Below are 17,201 nucleotides of genomic sequence, written 5' to 3'. Positions count from 1 at the left end.
AAGTAGACCCGGTTTGTAAAAACCCGGTTGACCCAGTTGACTTTTTGGCTGTGATCTGTCAAAAAATGTCAACTCGATACACAAGGTTACTGCCAAAAAGCAACCGGGTCAACTGGGTTTTCTTGAAACCGGGCCAACTTTGAGAACCCCTAATGCAGAATAACTGACAAAGGAAAGAATGAGGTAGAGATATACTCCTCAATCAGGGCCAGAAGATGGTGATGGAGCAATTAAAGGGGTCCACCTGCATCATACTGATCACAACACTGGATGCATAGTATGAAAACCATACCACCACAAGGACAATCTGAATTTTGATGGTACATGGAAGCAATATTTTCCATGACCCAAGAAATCAAGATATAATTTCCAAAAATAAGGACAGACCACCAATAAATTCTTGAGAAGAACATAACACCAAATCTAAAACCTGAACAAAAGGAAACCAACATATCTTTCTGTTTTTCAAATTGTTCAAATCTTTCAGTCTTTGAAATCAAAAAGACCAAATATTAAAAATCATCAAATATATCAAAGAAAAACAAACATCAGAAACAAACATTAAAGAAAACCAAAAGAAAATCCAAAGACAACAAAAACCTCCTGTTTTTTTTTTTTTTTGGTTGACTGTATTAAAACAAATCTGCTAATGTACTGAAAAACAAAATCAAACTAAACTTCCAAAGAAACCTTTCCATTTTTTCCATAAAACTGTCCAACGATTTTTCAAAAAGAAAATACTCATAAAAATCATAAAAATCAAACCTTAAATTCTTCAAGATTTCTACCTAAGGAATCAAATGCACTAGATTACCCCCCACAAAGAAAACACCATCAGATTCTTTTATTTGATAAAAAAGAGCTCAATGAAATCTATAAAAGACAACTTGTAAACTTACTAAAGTAACATCTGATCAATCTGTAAAACATCGTCCCTCCAAGGCTTTTGATGTTCATGTAATTGAGTTCTAAATTCGTCCTTAAGCTTCATACACCTTTCAATCGAAGTTGGAGAAACAAAGTCCGCTAAACCAAACCGACCAGAGCAGAAAAAGTCAAAGAAAAAGAAAAGGAATCAAGAAAAGACAAAAACTCCCAAAAAGATGTATTTCAAAAAAAAACCCTTGACATACCGGCTACTTTAATGCAATTGGCCAAATTACAAACTTGATGTGCAGTATAAGCAGGAATAAAAACCGCTTCACCAGGTTTCTATCATAAATCCAAAAAAAAAGAAACCCAAACCATCAGAAAAAAAAACGAAACCGTCAAAAAAATCTTGATTTTCTTTCAACTCAAAAAAAAAGAAAGAAAAAAATGCAAAATCACAAGATCACAAGATCACAAACCTGTTTGATTTCATAACCTTTCACCCCATACTCTTCCCAAAGTTGTTTTCTCATTTCAACATCAATATAAGTCCTAGTTCTATAAACCATATGAAAAATGAAAAAAAAACCAATCATATCAGATATATCAATCCAAAGAAGAAAAAAGAAAGAAAAATTCCAAGAAACAAAAGAAAAACGAAATCCATCTTTACATACGTATGAATCGGATCATCATATTTCCTTTTAACTTCTTCAACTGGAATTCCTAATTTCTTCGAATTATGATCGTACAGAAATTGTCTTAATTTTTCTGTATCTTTTGCATGATACAAATGCCATAAAGCCTACAAAGAAAATAAACGAAATCGAAGATTAAAAAAACAAATCATGTCAGTTTTCTCTACACTCTTCTTTCTCTTCTTTTTTTTCTTTCTCAAAATTGAAAATGTAATTTTAAAAAAGGCAACATGAGACTTACACATCCTTCTGATCCTTCTTGATTAGATTTAGCATACGTTTGAACATTAATCGCATCTAAAAAGTCAACATTAAATTCATGAATTCTTTCCAAGCCCACAAACTTAATAAAAAGTCTTAAACTCTACCTGCAACATCCATATGAAGACTAATTAAAATAAACCAATTCCAAAAACGAAAAGAAAAGTTAATAAAGATTTCAATAAGCAAATCAAATAAAAAAACACATACACAGTTGATCCAGAAGATCCACTTTGATCCGAATTTTGCATTGCGATATACATCTGATCGATCAACCAAATCATAGATAAGAAAAACCGCAAGAAAAATCACCAAAGAAAGTGTTTTACCTTAGGTCCACTATTTCCCCCCCAAAAAAGAAACAACAAAATCAAAAAGGATTAGTATAAAAAACCAAGGAAAAAACAGTCAAAAGGACTATCTACTAACATATCCGGAATATTAGCATTCTCAGGAAAATGTGCAGCTAAATTTTGAAATCCATTTCGACTTGTGATTTCAGCAATCGGAATCGATTTTTGAAAATCTTCAAACAATTCTGGAAATTTCATCTTAAAATCCGTTTCAGGTGGCCAATCCTATCCACCAAATTGTTCCCCCAAAAAAAAAGGTTTCAAACCAATCAAAAAAAAAATCTGACTAGAAAGAAAAAGAAGAGGTTACAAACTCTTAATTTCCAAACCGTTGGATCTTGAGAATTAAGATCTTCAAACCTTTCAAAAAAATCTCCCACATTCGTTTCGATTGGATCACCATGAGGTAAATTAGAATCCAACATCCTACAAGGTTCTTCTCCATAAGTAGTTCTAAGGTAGGTCGAATCCCAGCTTTGGTTCATTCGTTTGTCCATACCTGTGACGACTAAAGCCACTCCAGTTGACCAAATTCGATGAAATATTTCACGATGATATTCAAGTGCACCTACATCTATCTTATAATACGGTTCACTCTCAGAATCAGATGGTGAATATAAGATGCTATCAAGAGGAAAAGGTGTAGATGGTGGAGTGGTCGTAGTGGAATCCAGTTGAAGGGTTTGATCGATTTGATTTAAATAATTCAAGATTTCTTGTTTAGTGAGATGAGAGATTTTAATATGATAAGATGGATCATGTTTAGATCCGAACCATTTCACACAAAACCGAAGTCGTCTAATCCAATGTGAATGACAATCGACATCGAGTTTTTTCATCTGATCTTCTTCTTCAATCTCTTCTTGATCTTCTTCTTCATCATCTTGATCAACAAATTGATCATGATCAGACAAAGTTTTCAAAATCTTAAAACACTTCACACAAGCTTCGTTCCCACATCTTTGACACATCCAAGCCACCCCAATCAAAGTCACCGAACAATAATCACATCTAGTCAACACATCGATCCTTCTACCAATAAACCTCACACTTTTTTCATCATTCTGATACTCAATTAATTCCCTTTGCAAGACCGGTTTCAATGATTTGCCTACCGTTTGTCTTAATTGGATCAATTGATTTAAAGTAGGTAATTGATTAAAGACCATAGGAAACCGAGCCAATCGATAACTGGTTTGAGATTCGGTTCGATTGACAGGTTCGAAAAGAGGTCCACCCACTAATTGATTAGATTCTTTAGAATAGATCCATGATCGAATATGAACAAATGAACAAAGTGAACCGGTTTGTCTACGAATACAAGATGAACATCTATACTTTATCAATCCATTGGGTAATCCTAAACACGTTTTCTTTTGAGTTTCATATCTTAGATGTGGTAAGAGTTGTCCATTTGAATCTAATGAATCTGTTTCACTAATCAAATTAATAGATTGAATGTCTTGTTTTGATTTTTTCTTTGGTTTTGAATTTGACGAAAGATTTGAAGTTTTCTTACTGATAGGTTTATTGAATTTTGTTTTTTTTCCAATCGGTTGATGTTCTGTGGCTGAGAATAAATCAATGGTTGTAAGTGGTGATGGAAAAGTAGATTGATGATCTTCTTGATGATCCAGAGAGTGTTTGAGAGTCAAGTTAGAATCAGCTTCGTTTTGATATGAATGATCGAGTGAAGTGAGATCAGATGAAGATGATGAATCGATAGAAGAAGATGGTGGGTTATCTAAAAAGAAGTCAAGTTTAAACTGATCAGTTGATGAGATAGATATAAGTAGAATGAATGATATGATGATTTAACTTATTATTTTGTTTGGTGTTGTGTTGAAGAGATTGAGTTCTGATTTGATGGTTTGATTACTTTCTTCCATTGATTCTCACTTCTTGATGGTGTGGTGATGAATGTGTTTCTCTTGATGGTGGAGCTGATCAACTTGCAACTTCGATTCACAAATTTTAACTTTCAACTGATCCCAGAAGTACCGACCCACACAATCACCTGTCATTCCTTCCACTACCCGCCCCGACATCCTGCAATTCTCTCTGGGCCTCTTGATCATTCATTGATTCGCGTTGAAGTTGAACCATCAAAACTCTGTTCCTCAACGCCCTCCAAGTTCAACACCAATTCATCTCTCTTCTCTGCTCTCGATCTCTATCTTCAAGTCAATCAAAACCGAAAATGTCTCAAGATGCCAAACTCTTTTCGCGTGGTAAGGTCCAAGAGTTAAGGGCTGAACTTCAAGTAAGTATTCATCAGACATCCATCATTACTCTATGGACTAATTCACCTTCTACATCTTCTAGACTGATAAAAAAGATAAAGGATTTCAACGTAAGAAGAATACGCTCAAGAAAGTAGTTGCAAACATGACCATGGTAGACTGATTTGTCACATCCTTTACAGTTTGGCAAATTGCTCACATGCTTCTTTTACTTTTAAACTAGGGAAACGATATGTCACCACTCTTTTCAGACGTGGTTCAATGTATGGGAATTCAAATTCTGGAAATCAAAAAGGTACTTCTCCTTTCTTGATCTTCGAGCCATCACCATCGTATGACTGACATTGATCACCTTTTTGATTGGTGTGATTCAATCTCAATCAACAGATGGTATACCTTTACCTCATCAATTATTCACGTTCAAAACCAGATTTAGTGAAATACGCCATGGAAGGATTTCTATCTGTGTGTACTTTCCACCCACTCTCAGAACCCGATCATCCTTTAGGTCATTAACCTAATCCGTATCTTTCTCTTTCTAAGGATTGTAACGACAGAAACCCATTGATCAGAGCCTTAGCGATCCGAACCATGTCCTACATCCCAGTTCCAGCCGTTCATCGAGCAATCCTAGACCCCTTACGACATTGTTTAAAAGATTCTGATCCATATGTGAGAAAGACATCGGCAATCTGTGTAGCTAAATTATTTACACATGATCGAAAATTAGTAGAAAAAGAAGGATTTGTGAATAATTTACGTGATTTATTGGCTGATTCAAATTCAACTGTGATTGCAAATGCTGTTGCAGCCTTGACTGAGATTTCAGAAAAAAGTGAAAATATTCAATTAAGACTTAATTTAACGATTGCTAATAAATTGGTGGCAGCTTTAGGTGAATGCTCTGAGTATGTTCCTGCTTTTCCATTTGATCATCTATCACAAAACTTTTTAATAGAGATATAGATGCTAATGGATTTCTTTTGGTTTACAAACTGATTGAATAGGTGGGGACAGACTTATATTATTGAAGCATTAATGTATTATGTTCCAGAAGGATCAGGTGATGCGGAAATCTTGGCTGAACGACTTGCAATCAGACTACAACATTCAAATAGTGCAGTGGTCTTAACAACCATCAAGGTGATCATCTATCTTATGAATTATATGGCAGATGTAGAAGTTTTGGAAGCCATGTGCAAAAGAATGAGCGCATCCCTTAGTCAGTATGTCTTTTGGATTTCGGTACCTTTTTTTTTGATCAAATTATCATTCGAGAGTATGAGATCAAATCGGATTCTAACCTCATAGAAACCTTGATTATCTAGTTACTCTTCTCTCATCTGGATACGAAGTTCAATACGTAGCTCTTCGGAATATCTTACTGATCATCCAACGAAGACCATCAGTTTTGAAAAACCAAGTCAAGGTGTTTTTTTGCAAGTACACTGATCCGATTTATGTCAAGTTGGCTAAATTGGAGATCATCTATCGTCTAGCCAGTGAACAAAACTTTGAACAAGTCTTGGCCGAGTTAGCTGAGTGTGTTTTCAATCGATCTTACTTTAGAGTATCAATCAAACTTTGGATTTGGAAACTAACGTTAGTGTTTTTGATGATGATTAGATATGCTTCAGAAGTAGATGTGGATTTTGTACGAAAAGCTGTTAGATCAATTGGTAGATTAGCCATCAAGATCTCATCAGCTTCTGATAGATGTATCGCAGTTTTATTGGAACTAGTGGCTACCAAGATCAATTATGTAGTTCAAGAAGCTATAGTAGTGATCAAAGATATCTTTAGAAAATATCCTAATCAGTATGAAGGCATTATTGGATCTTTATGTCAAAACTTGGATGCTTTAGATACACCTGAGGCTAAGTCTTCGATGATTTGGATTATTGGTCAGTATGCTGATCGGATTGAAAATTCCGAAGAATTATTGGAAGATTTCCTTTATACGTTTTTAGAGGAACCTGTAGAGGTGAGCCAACACTTGAAGTTTCGATTCTTTCGATGGTACGTATCCTATATGCTTACCATTGATCATCTTGAACGTTTGGTTTCAGGTTCAACTAGCGCTCTTGACAGCCACTGTAAAGTTGTTCATCAAACGTCCTACAGCTGGTGCTGAGCTGGTCCCTAAGATCCTTAAATGGGCTACAGAAGAAGTGGATAATCCAGATCTTCGAGATCGAGGTTACATCTATTGGCGACTCTTGTCAACTAATCCTACTGCAGCTAAAGACATTGTCATGGCTGAAAAACCATCAATCTCTACTGAGAGTGAAGCCATGGATCGAGGTGTGCTTGATCGCTTGTTACTCCAGACTGGTACCTTGAGCTCAGTATATCATAGAAGGTGAGATTATAAAAACCTTTTCCGTTATCGAATTAGATGATCAGAGTACTGATTCTGATGTCCTTTTTGGCTTTGAACTCATTTCATCTAGTCCTGAAGTCTTCATTCGAAGCACTAAACCGAAGTATCTAACTGACTCACCAGCTCTTAATCCTGCCGCCAAACAATCGTATCATGAATCATTAAGCATTTCAACCCGTAGACCACCTCCGATCCTACGAACTTCAACTGTACCTAAACCTGAAACCGAAAATAGTACGAATGTCTCATCTAAACCAGAACCATCTACCAGAAGTCAAACACTACCAATCATCACCGATACACAAACCCCACCTGTGCTTCCGATGAAACCAAGTTTATCGAAATTAAAAGAACATGAAATGAATCAATTCAATAGATCAGAAGAAGAGATTAGTGAAGAGATGGGCATCGGATTAGATTCGAATCTGGCCACCACTCGAATGATGGTCAATGATGATCCTTATGCTGCTTTGAGTTCTTTGGATCCTACTGGGTTTTATGGCTCTAGTGCTTATCAAGTAGATGTTCCTTTACCTTTGAATAATCAATTGGTTGGATCACAACTTGATTAAAACTCTAGAAAGAAAATTTGTTGAAATGGTTTTGGATTTCTTAAGTGGGATTTGTAAGAGTTTGATATGTTTTGTTTTGTGTTTTGTTTTTCATGGCTTTTTTTCTATTTCAGAACATATGTTAGAATCATCAAAAAGATTGGTTAAGGTTTCTCTTAAAAAGATGTTTAAATAGTTTTGATTTTTTCTCTCTCCGTCGATTTGGGACTGGTGTTGTACTTTTGATTTTGTTAATGTTATTTTAACAGAAGTTTTTAGAGATATGGGATCACTTTGGAGAACATTCAGTGGGGCAGTGTGTTTTTTTGTTTGCTTCTTGATAAATGAAGCGAATGTTATGTAAAAGTTTAATGTACATAATAAAATCGAGTCGGAATTATGTAAACGAATCGACGACGATGCCCTTTAAAGAGATCTGTCCAAGATGTCAGTTTGAAGTGGAGTTGATTTTTTCATGGTTCTCTCAAGATTGTCAAGGGGAGATGAGTTTGAAAGATTTGAAATGAAAATGGAAAATAAAGTTTCATCGATCGTGATTCACAAGTCATTTCAAGAGTCAAGACTCGGTCAAGATCGTGGAGACAAATCGAAAAGTGGAATGTACACATGTAATTTACATATCTAATCATTACAGTTTCAGTCAATTGATCAAACGCTGACGTAACCTCTTTTGGTTTCATTTTTCAAGTTGGATTACGCGGCCCCCCCCCACTGACTCACTCACTACGAAAGCCTTTGACTGGAGAATAAATAACTGATGCTTGGTTGTGTTTTAGGAAATCATCATTGACCATCACTGAAATCATCATTCTACTTTTACTCAGAAATCATCAATCTTGAAGTTTAGACAGATAAAAGCTGCTCATTAGAACATCCATTGATCACATCATCAAATCCATCAAGAAATTAACAAGAAACAACAAGGATCTCCTCCAATTCTCAAATCATTAATCTTCAAATTACAAACAACAACAACAACAATCAGAACTCACTCCTAAAACCACCTATATATCAATTTTCTCTTTTTTAACTTTACTTCTTTTTTTCTTTTATCCTGATCATCCTCTTGATCAAACCAAAATCAAATTCCATTCAAACTTGAATTTCATAATTTGATTGATTTGGGTGGTTTGACCGTTGTATCCCCTTTGAAAACCTACCCTACCTACACACATTTTTTTACCTTAACTACTCACTTAAAACTTATTTTAATTAAACTCTCGATAAAACTTGAAACTTCATTTCATATATAAAGCCCTCTTCAGATCTCGATACTCTTCATCTTCAACTCATCGTTCTTATTTTCATTTCATATCAATCTTCTTATAAATACTTTCCAATTGCTCAAAGCATTTCTTTACTCCAACCATCTCACTCTCAAGCTCGTCTTACTACACCTTTACACAGTCTATAAATCACCTTTCATCATCAACATCACTTACTAGATCTTCACTTGTCTTATATCACCTAACCTCCTAATCAATCAACTACATCAACCAATCCCTCAATCCTTTCTTCTTTCAATGGCTCCTCAAATCTTACTCAGTTTACCATTCCCAGGTTCAGCAACTATGATTTTACAAAACTCATCAAACTATAGAAATCCAAATGAAATCTTACAAGCCGTTTGTGAATATGCCAATCTACCCAACTCATTTGTTTCTTCACTTCGTCTTTCAAGGTCCGGTAAACCTTGGGATGGTCAAATCGAAAACCATCAAGTCGATTTCATCACGGCTGAGGTGGCTATGCGACTCAGAGGCGGTGCTCCCAAGAAACGATGTCAACATGCCAAGAATAGTGTCAATGAATCTCAGTGTTCTCAACCTGCATTACGTAAGTCTTTGTGTTTTAACTGTTTTCTCTTGGATTCGAGTTTAGGCCTGAGTGCTGGACTTGGTGGTGTTTTTTGGATTTTAATTGTCTTCATACAGGTTTGGTTGGTGATTGTCCACATTGTACTTTTCAATTCTGTGCTCGTCATCGACTTCCAGAAGATCATGCTTGGTAAGCCTCTCTCTTGACCTCTGACCTCATTCATCCTTTTTTAGTTAAATGCCTTTGGCTAACTTTTGATTTCTATCATTCAACAGTCTCAACATGACTTCTTGCCGTGAGGCAGCTTTTGCGAAGAATAAAGCTAAACTAGAAAGCGAAAGAACGGTTAGTTAATCTCCCTTTGAAATCACTCTTCTCGCCTGGCTATGATCATCGTCATTGACTTGATTTTCATCATTCGATTTTATTTAATTAGGTCGGAAGTAAGATGGTTGGAGCATAAGCCAGATGAAATCTCTGGTTAACCTTTCACTATCTAACTATCATTCCATTCAGAATCATAAATCTCACCAATTTTTCTTCTCTTCTTTTGGGATCATTTCTTTTTTATTCTATCTTGCTAAACGTACATTACTTTTCATCCTTTTCAAGTGTACCTCTTACCAATTTTCTCATCTCCATTCTTCCTTTCAATTAAATTAAGACTCTGATTCTTTTTTTTGAAGAAGAGCTTAATTTAATTTGAAATTTCCTTTTTTTTCTTCTTTCTTTCTCTCTCTCTCTACTGGGTTATCATGATTTTGTCAATAGTCTTTTTATTTTCTTTTTTAAAGGTGTTTAATTCCATTTATTCATTTTTTTTTGAGGATTTTTCTTTGCCTTGCTAAATCGTCTGATGTTTTTCAATGCGGTTTCACACAAGGTATAATTTAACTCTTTGATCTTTATCCAATATCCTATTCATTGCTGATTCATAATGCCATCTACTTCAACATGTTGTGTGAATTATCTTTTTGGGAAGACACCAAGAAATTGAGTTATCAAAGTGAAATTCTTGGGCGTTGAAGAAATCCAGAATATTAATTTGAGCTTGCAGCACATAGCATTATCAGGAGAAGAGAGAAGTGTCCATATCCACTCAATCTCCACAAAGTTTGACAAGGCTTCCAAGCCAAATCACTTGAATTTTGTGGGTATTTGGGCCATGGGTTGATTTTGTGGCTTTACATAACTAGCTATGTACTTCACAGCATAGTCAAGTCAGAGATACAGTGCAATAAGCTACAAAAACACTGAAAATTTGAGTCAAATGTGGTGAAACCCCCTACTTTTGACATTTTCCTTGGCCAAAGTAAGTGTTGTCAGAGCCCCTCAACCAGTTGGACCAGGGCCAGCCTAACCAGCCAGAGAGCTTTGGTGATAAAAAATGTAGGAGAACCCAAAATATCTTTCTGTGTCCTTGAGAATGTACACAGATTTCAGGCAAGGGAGATAAAACAGATGTATGATTTATCTTGTTAAACTTCTAATTTTTGAAAGAGGATCATGAAAGAGAGAAATATAAGAAAAAAATCATTAGAATCTTGGAATACTACTTATGTCTTTGCTGTGAAACACTCTTTTGAAATCCCAAAACATCTATAAATAATAACTCTATTGGATTTTGGAGACAACAAAGATTTTTAGCTGGCCCTTATTAAGACCCAGGTATGTTCCTATGTAAGTTTGTGACAAAAAAGTGGTTTTTTGGGAGATTTTTTTGGTGAAAAACCATGTATGTGTGTGACCAAAAAAGGTGTTTTTGTTAATTACTGCCCAGATGGGTGTGAAACAAAAAGGGGGGTTTTGAGGTGCAAATTTTTGATGTTTGTGATGTGAAAGGTGATGATTTGACCAGAGGTTTCCTTCAAGGCTTTTCAAGGGAATTGGTTTGTAAATATTTGATTATCTTGTTTTAGAAAAATTAATTGAATAAAATTGTAATGTACTATAATTCTGGAGTCTGATGTTTTGCAAGATTTGATGTGAGAGAAAAGGAATTCAGTAAACCCGTGAAACCCTAAGGGGTGGAACTAATAAAATATACTATGGTACTAATAATTCAAGTCTCAATGAGAGGGACTGTGGGTGAATAGAATTTCTTGTGACTACTAAATTTGAAACTTTACAGTAGATCAAGTGTACTATGTACTACCTCTTGACCAGCTAGACAAAAGTTCAATTTTGAGCTCAAAGCTCACTACCATAATGACAGTATCTCAGATCAATAAGTAGACAGGTCTACTCAGCAGAAGATGCTTACTCAATCCATATGTGGGATCATCCAAGGCATTGGTCAAGTTTTTTTTCACCAGTAGGTCAAAATTTGGGCCTGGGATTAGGCTAGATACTTAAGCTTGTAAGGTACCAGTCAGGCTATACATTGGTCCCAGGCATGCTCCTGTAGTGCAGTGGTTATAAGATCAACTGGAATTGGTCAACAAATTGAGCACCTAACCAATAAGTTATGTGATTCACCCGTGGGCAACCACAACTTGACCCTTGTACACCTTTTTTTAATCCAGACCCAAAAAAAATACACAATGCCTGAGATTGGGCCTCAGGCCACAAAGCCAGAGCAATGTTGGACTGTTGTGTTGTGTTGCATTGTGGGCAACAGGTCATTGCAACCAACACAGCAAAAATATTTCATACCTCAAACCGCACAACACAACAGGCAATCACAAATCTTGTTGTGTTGTGTGCAACACAAAGAGCTGTTGCTACAGTTTCTCACCCTGTTTTTCCCATTGCATACATTAAAGGATCAAGCTGCCAGATGAATCAAAACCATTCACTTAGAATTGCAAATGTAGGTATAGCATAAAGAGAAATGAGAGCATATGCTCATAAATACAGAAGAAAGCATATGAAGAATCAAAAAAGGAATTGAAAAAAACAATAATCAAGAGTCAGAGGCAGCAATTGATTGAACGTGAATGAATGATTAAGAAAGTTTTCAAGAATGATCTTGAAGTTGAAGAGTGTAAGTGCTTGATGGGGCTGGTCAAAGTATTCAAAAGGTCTGCTGAACCTGGCCATGATTTCATTGAGAAGAGGTTGTTTGTGTGAGGGATTGCTCCAATACGCCTGTAGATGCAGGAAGGGTTCAAGGTCCAGGATATCTCATTCAGATTCTGTGAGGAGTCAGCAACTGTTGGGCTAACTCTTCACTAAGAAAAGTAAAGAGTAGTCAACGATGAAGCCTTCACTTGTTACACCCAAGCGAAGACTACAGTTAGTTGACCTCTAATGAGAGGATTTGTGGCCAGTGGGATGGCTAAGTAGTCCTTCTAAGGATCCTACTCTGAGCTTGGGTTGATCTTACAACTACCAAGCCTGCAGTACTTTAGACTCTGAAGAATCAGAGGTGCCGCTGGGTACTTTAGACTCTCTAATGAGGTGCCCTTTGTAAATTCCAAGCTTGTTCTGTTAGCTATTGGTCCCACAAGCTCAGAACACTACTTGAGGTTTTACAATGACCTGAACAAAGACAGAAAAGAACTATGACAATCAAAGTACAACAATATCACTGTACTCAATATTCTTGGTGAAGAATCAAGTAAGTTGTGATGATGAGTTGTGTAATGATATGAAGTTCTTCTTCTTCCAGAGTGGGAAGAAGAGGGGTTTATATATTCCAGACCTAGGCGTCAACTTGTGGTTGGCACTTAGGTTTGCTTTTCTTTTGAGTTAGGTTTGGGTTAGGTTTTACTATGAGGTTAAAAGTCTTGTTACTTAAGTGACTCTTGAAACTGAGCCATGAGTTGTAATTCTTATGGTTTTAAACAAGTTTCATATATTTACATATTATTTACATATGTATTAAATGTGTTTACATGTGTGTTTGTTAGTCCGTGGTCCTGTACACAGGGCTCAGGGCTGACATTCCCCACCACCAGAGAAGGTTATCCTTCTACTGAATTGCTGTATCTCTCTTAGCTGCTCTAAAAGCTCTAAGAGTTACTTTTGAGTTAGGTACTTTATCCCCTGGGAGCCATTCGTCTCCATCCGCTCCTTTACCTTTATATCTCACCAGGTATAAGATGGTGTCCTTACCATCCTTGTCTTTGACCCTTTTATCTTTAAGTATCTTTAGAAATTTTTTCTCTCCTTCTGGCTCATATGGAGGTATGACCACTACTGGTACTGTCTTCGTTTGTCTAATATCACTAGCCTCAGGTGGAGTGTACTTCTTAATCAAGGACACTGGAAACACAGGATGCCTCCTTTCCAACTCGCCATGTAATATCAGTTCAACTGCATTTGTGCCAACTAGTTTTGATATCACAAAAGGTCCCACAAATTGATCTTGTAATTTCTTAGGTCCCTGGATATTATTGAAATTTACAGTGGAAAGCAGGACTTGTTCCCCAACAGAAAATTCAGGCTCTTGATGCGACTTATCCCATCTCTCTTTGTTATATTCTACTGACTCTCTGACACACCTAGTAGCATATTCCCTTGCTCTATTTAGCATTGTCGCAAAACTTAAAGAGGTAGGGTGAATATCCACATCCCTACTCCGAAATTTGTCCCTGGGAAGTCTAGGACAGAACCCTCTTTCCACTTCAAAAGGACTCTTTTTTGTGCTACTGTGTATACTGCTGTTGTAAGCTATCTCCAAGGCAGGAAGTAAGCTTTTCCAGTCATGTGTAATCCCGTCTTTGTCTTTGTAATCAAGTCCAAACGCACAATACCTTCTTACCATTTCTGATAAGGTTTGAATCATTTTCTCTGCAAGCCCGTCTGTTTGTGGGTGGTGTGCGGTAGAGAATGCTAATTTGGTGCCCATTAGACTGTAAAGTCCTTTCCAAAATTCTGAAGTAAACTTAGGATCTCTATCACTGATGATGACTCTTGGAAGTCCCACATCACTAATCAGTCTTTCCCAAAATAGAAGCGCTATATCCATTGCTGTGGACTCCTTGTAACACGGCAGAAATCTGGCTCGTCTTGGAAACCTATCAACAATAACCAGGCAAGCATTATAGTTCTCTACTCCTGCTGGTGGAAGTGCTGTGACAAAATCCATATTAATGATCTCCCACGGGTATGTTGGCTCTTGGATGTGTTGTAATAGGCCATACCTCTTTCCAGTAGCTTTATTAGCCTTCTGGCATCTTTCACAGCTGTTAACATACATCTCGGTATCCAGGTTTCTCTTGATCCACCATGCCGTAGTACAAACTTTTTCTAGTGTTTTATCTTCACCCATGTGTCCTGCAAGTATCTCATCATGGCATACTTTGAGCACTTGTTCTTTATGAGCTTTATCCACAAGTACTATTACAGAGGTATGCTTTTCTCTGTAATAGAGTAATCCAGATTGCAAAGAAAATTTTCCTTCAGCGTAAAGTTCCTTCCATGGAGAATCCAAACTGGTAACTAAAGACATATCTATTTTATCTTGACTCATAATCTTAATCAACTTTGTAGTGTTAGGATCGTTATTATAACTCTTCTGAATTTCTTCAAAAAATTCATCACTAAGTTCAGCCAAACTCAATCCCATCACTGGGATGTCGAGTTCTACCTCCTCAGGCTCCCATGCTGGATTGGATTCATCATTGGGTAAAGCCATTCTGCTCAATCCATCTGCATTGTTGTGCATTTTTCCAGGTCTATGTGTAATGGTCATATAAGGCCGGTATTCCTGGATTGCAAGCATCCATCTAAGCATATGCCTATTTGGAGTTTTGATATTCATCAAAGACCTGACTCCTGTGCAGTCAGTGATGACCTCAAAGTACGCTCCATCCAAATAATAGTGGAGTTTCTCAAGCGCCCAGACTAATCCCAGAGCTTCAAGTTGTGGAGACCCATATCTGGTTTCACTGTCTTTCAGTTTGCGTGATATGAACACAATTGGTCCCTCTTGCAACTTCCCATCAATGATCCTGGATTGATGAAGTGCTGCTCCTAAACCATCAAAAGAAGCATCTACATAGAGTTTGAAAGGTTTAGTGAAATCTGGTTGCAATAATAGTGGAGCACTACTAATCATCTGTTTGATAGTGGCCCACACCTCTGTCCTTTCCTTGGTCATTTCAAATGCAACACCCTTGCCTAGAAGTTTGTATAAACTACTGGAGATTTTCCCGTAATCTTGCAAGTAATTCCTATAGTAGCTTGCAAATCCCAAAAAGGCTTGCAGTTCACTAATGTTCTGTGGACATTGCTTGTTCAGAACTGCTGCTACTCTGTTCTGGTCTATGTCAATCCATAAACCGGACACAATATGGCCCAAAGCTTTTACACTGTTAAAACCAAAATGACTCTTTTTAAGGGAAATAGTCATACCCATCTCTCGTACTTTCTGTAGGATCCTTTCTACTCCTTTGATATGATCCTCCCAGTTATCATGAAAGATGATGATATCATCAATGTATATGATGACCCAGCCTTCCCGCAATTCTTGAGAAAACTCTATGTCCATCATCCTCTGGAAAAATGCTGGTGCATTCTTGATTCCAAATGGCATCCTCAGATATTCAAAAATACCTAGATAGCAGATGATTCTCAGGAATTTTCTGCTATCTTCTGCTACTATATTCTGATGGAAACCTTCCATTACATCCATGAGTGTAATATACAAAGCCTTTCCAAGGTTCGTGAGCGCATACTCAATACGAGGAAGTGGGTATCTATCTGGCACTGTGTATGTGTTCAATGCTCGAAAATCACCACATAGCCTTGATTTACCGTTATGCCAGGCTATTATGACTGGTGTAGTTATATCTACTTCTTCATCTTCTCCTACTTTACGGATAACTCCATATTGCAGCAGCTCTTCAATATGCTTTTCAATCTCTACTCTATTCCTGGGGCTAGCAGGATAAGCTGCTTTCCTCAGAATAGGCGGGTAAGGCTTCTCAATATTGAGTTGAACATGGACGGGATGGCTTTTGATGCTTCCTAAAGGGGAATCTCCTAGCCCAAATTCGTTACAATACTCATGAATAAGCTTTACAAACTTTCCTTTTTGCTCTGGCTCAAGCTTAGGTGAGAAAGCTGCTTCTTTGATTCCTTCTTCAACCTTCTGCATTTGAGACATCTGTGTCCCCACAGGTTCAATTTCAGGCTGGTCTTCAGACTGAGTGACCCTTAGTCCTGCTAAAATTGGTCTTTGGAGTGGTAGTCCAAACTTCTTTTTCTTAACATCATTTCCAATGGTGAAATACTTTTCTCTGCTGTGGAAAATATCAATACCATACGCGCCAAGGTAATCATCTCCAAGGATGAAGTACTTTGTGTGTGAGTTTTCCATAACCACAAACTCTGCGTCAATGCGGACCCCTCCTTGTTTATGGGGAAATATTGCTTTCAAGTTAATAACACCTAAAGGAAACAAACTTCCTCCGCATCCGGAGAATTTCATGTTATCATTACATGGCATAAGTTTGTGTTTCCAATCAGGAACAATGGTGCCCAAATAAATGCTCCCCACCACAGAACAAGATGCTCCGCTGTCCAAAAGCATCTCCGCTTCTACACCTTCGACAATCACCCTTGTAAGACTATGGAAGCCTAATGTGTGAGCTCTGCCTGCTGATGGTTTTGATTTGAGCAGCTTGGCATCTGAGATGTGTTGTATACCGTCTTTAGTATGGCCAATTATGGGCATGTCTGCTTCCGCTTGTAACTGAGAAATATCTATGTCAGTGCAAAAATTACTTTCAATGACTTCCACTTCTCCGTCCTGCAGTAACCCAAAGATATCTTCTTCGTCACTAACATATTCCACAAACTCCATGCCTACTTCTGCAATGTCTTGATCATGTGTCTCTTCAGTATCAACCTCATTTATAGCTTTGTGTTTACCTTTACAAGTTTTCCACACATGTGTAGGATCTGTGCTCCCACATGTGTGACATGCTTTACCGCTTTTCTTGTCAGCTGATCCAACAGTTGCTCTTGCACTGCTGTTGGTTGGAGGTTCAGCTGTCCTTGGAATAAAGGGTCTACCCTTGATTACTGCTTGGGTATTCCTTCTTTCTGAC

General features: G+C 37.2%; 3 protein-coding genes across 3 annotated transcripts; 2 read left to right on the top strand and 1 right to left on the bottom strand.

Moving 5' to 3' along the window:
- Positions 1 to 466: 466 nt before the first annotated feature.
- On the bottom strand, positions 467 to 4,071 carry MELLADRAFT_77276 (uncharacterized protein; the record flags this gene model as incomplete). Its single annotated transcript, XM_007407748.1, has 9 exons — positions 467 to 805; positions 900 to 1,026; positions 1,134 to 1,212; positions 1,350 to 1,428; positions 1,548 to 1,675; positions 2,159 to 2,168; positions 2,259 to 2,407; positions 2,512 to 3,926; positions 4,062 to 4,071. 9 exons carry the CDS (start codon positions 4,069 to 4,071, stop codon positions 760 to 762), a joined length of 2,043 nt encoding a protein of 680 aa, XP_007407810.1.
- A 232-nt stretch (positions 4,072 to 4,303) lies between these two features.
- MELLADRAFT_42759 (uncharacterized protein) lies at positions 4,304 to 7,645 on the top strand (the record flags this gene model as incomplete). The annotated part of the gene is made up of 10 exons (XM_007407817.1): positions 4,304 to 4,445; positions 4,508 to 4,579; positions 4,649 to 4,720; positions 4,813 to 4,890; positions 4,969 to 5,333; positions 5,433 to 5,647; positions 5,754 to 5,967; positions 6,052 to 6,409; positions 6,495 to 6,787; positions 6,879 to 7,645. 10 exons carry the CDS (start codon positions 4,383 to 4,385, stop codon positions 7,378 to 7,380), a joined length of 2,232 nt encoding a protein of 743 aa, XP_007407879.1.
- Positions 7,646 to 8,128: 483 nt separating this feature from the next.
- MELLADRAFT_71349 (uncharacterized protein) lies at positions 8,129 to 10,162 on the top strand (the record flags this gene model as incomplete). Its single annotated transcript, XM_007407818.1, has 4 exons — positions 8,129 to 9,216; positions 9,315 to 9,387; positions 9,474 to 9,543; positions 9,635 to 10,162. 4 exons carry the CDS (start codon positions 8,904 to 8,906, stop codon positions 9,659 to 9,661), a joined length of 483 nt encoding a protein of 160 aa, XP_007407880.1.
- Positions 10,163 to 17,201: the final 7,039 nt, after the last annotated feature.

The sequence above is a fragment of the Melampsora larici-populina genome (assembly GCF_000204055.1).
Source record: "Melampsora larici-populina 98AG31 unplaced genomic scaffold MELLAscaffold_10, whole genome shotgun sequence".
In the NCBI taxonomy this organism is placed as follows: domain Eukaryota; kingdom Fungi; phylum Basidiomycota; class Pucciniomycetes; order Pucciniales; family Melampsoraceae; genus Melampsora; species Melampsora laricis-populina.
This window is presented reverse-complemented; position numbering and strand designations above follow the sequence as displayed.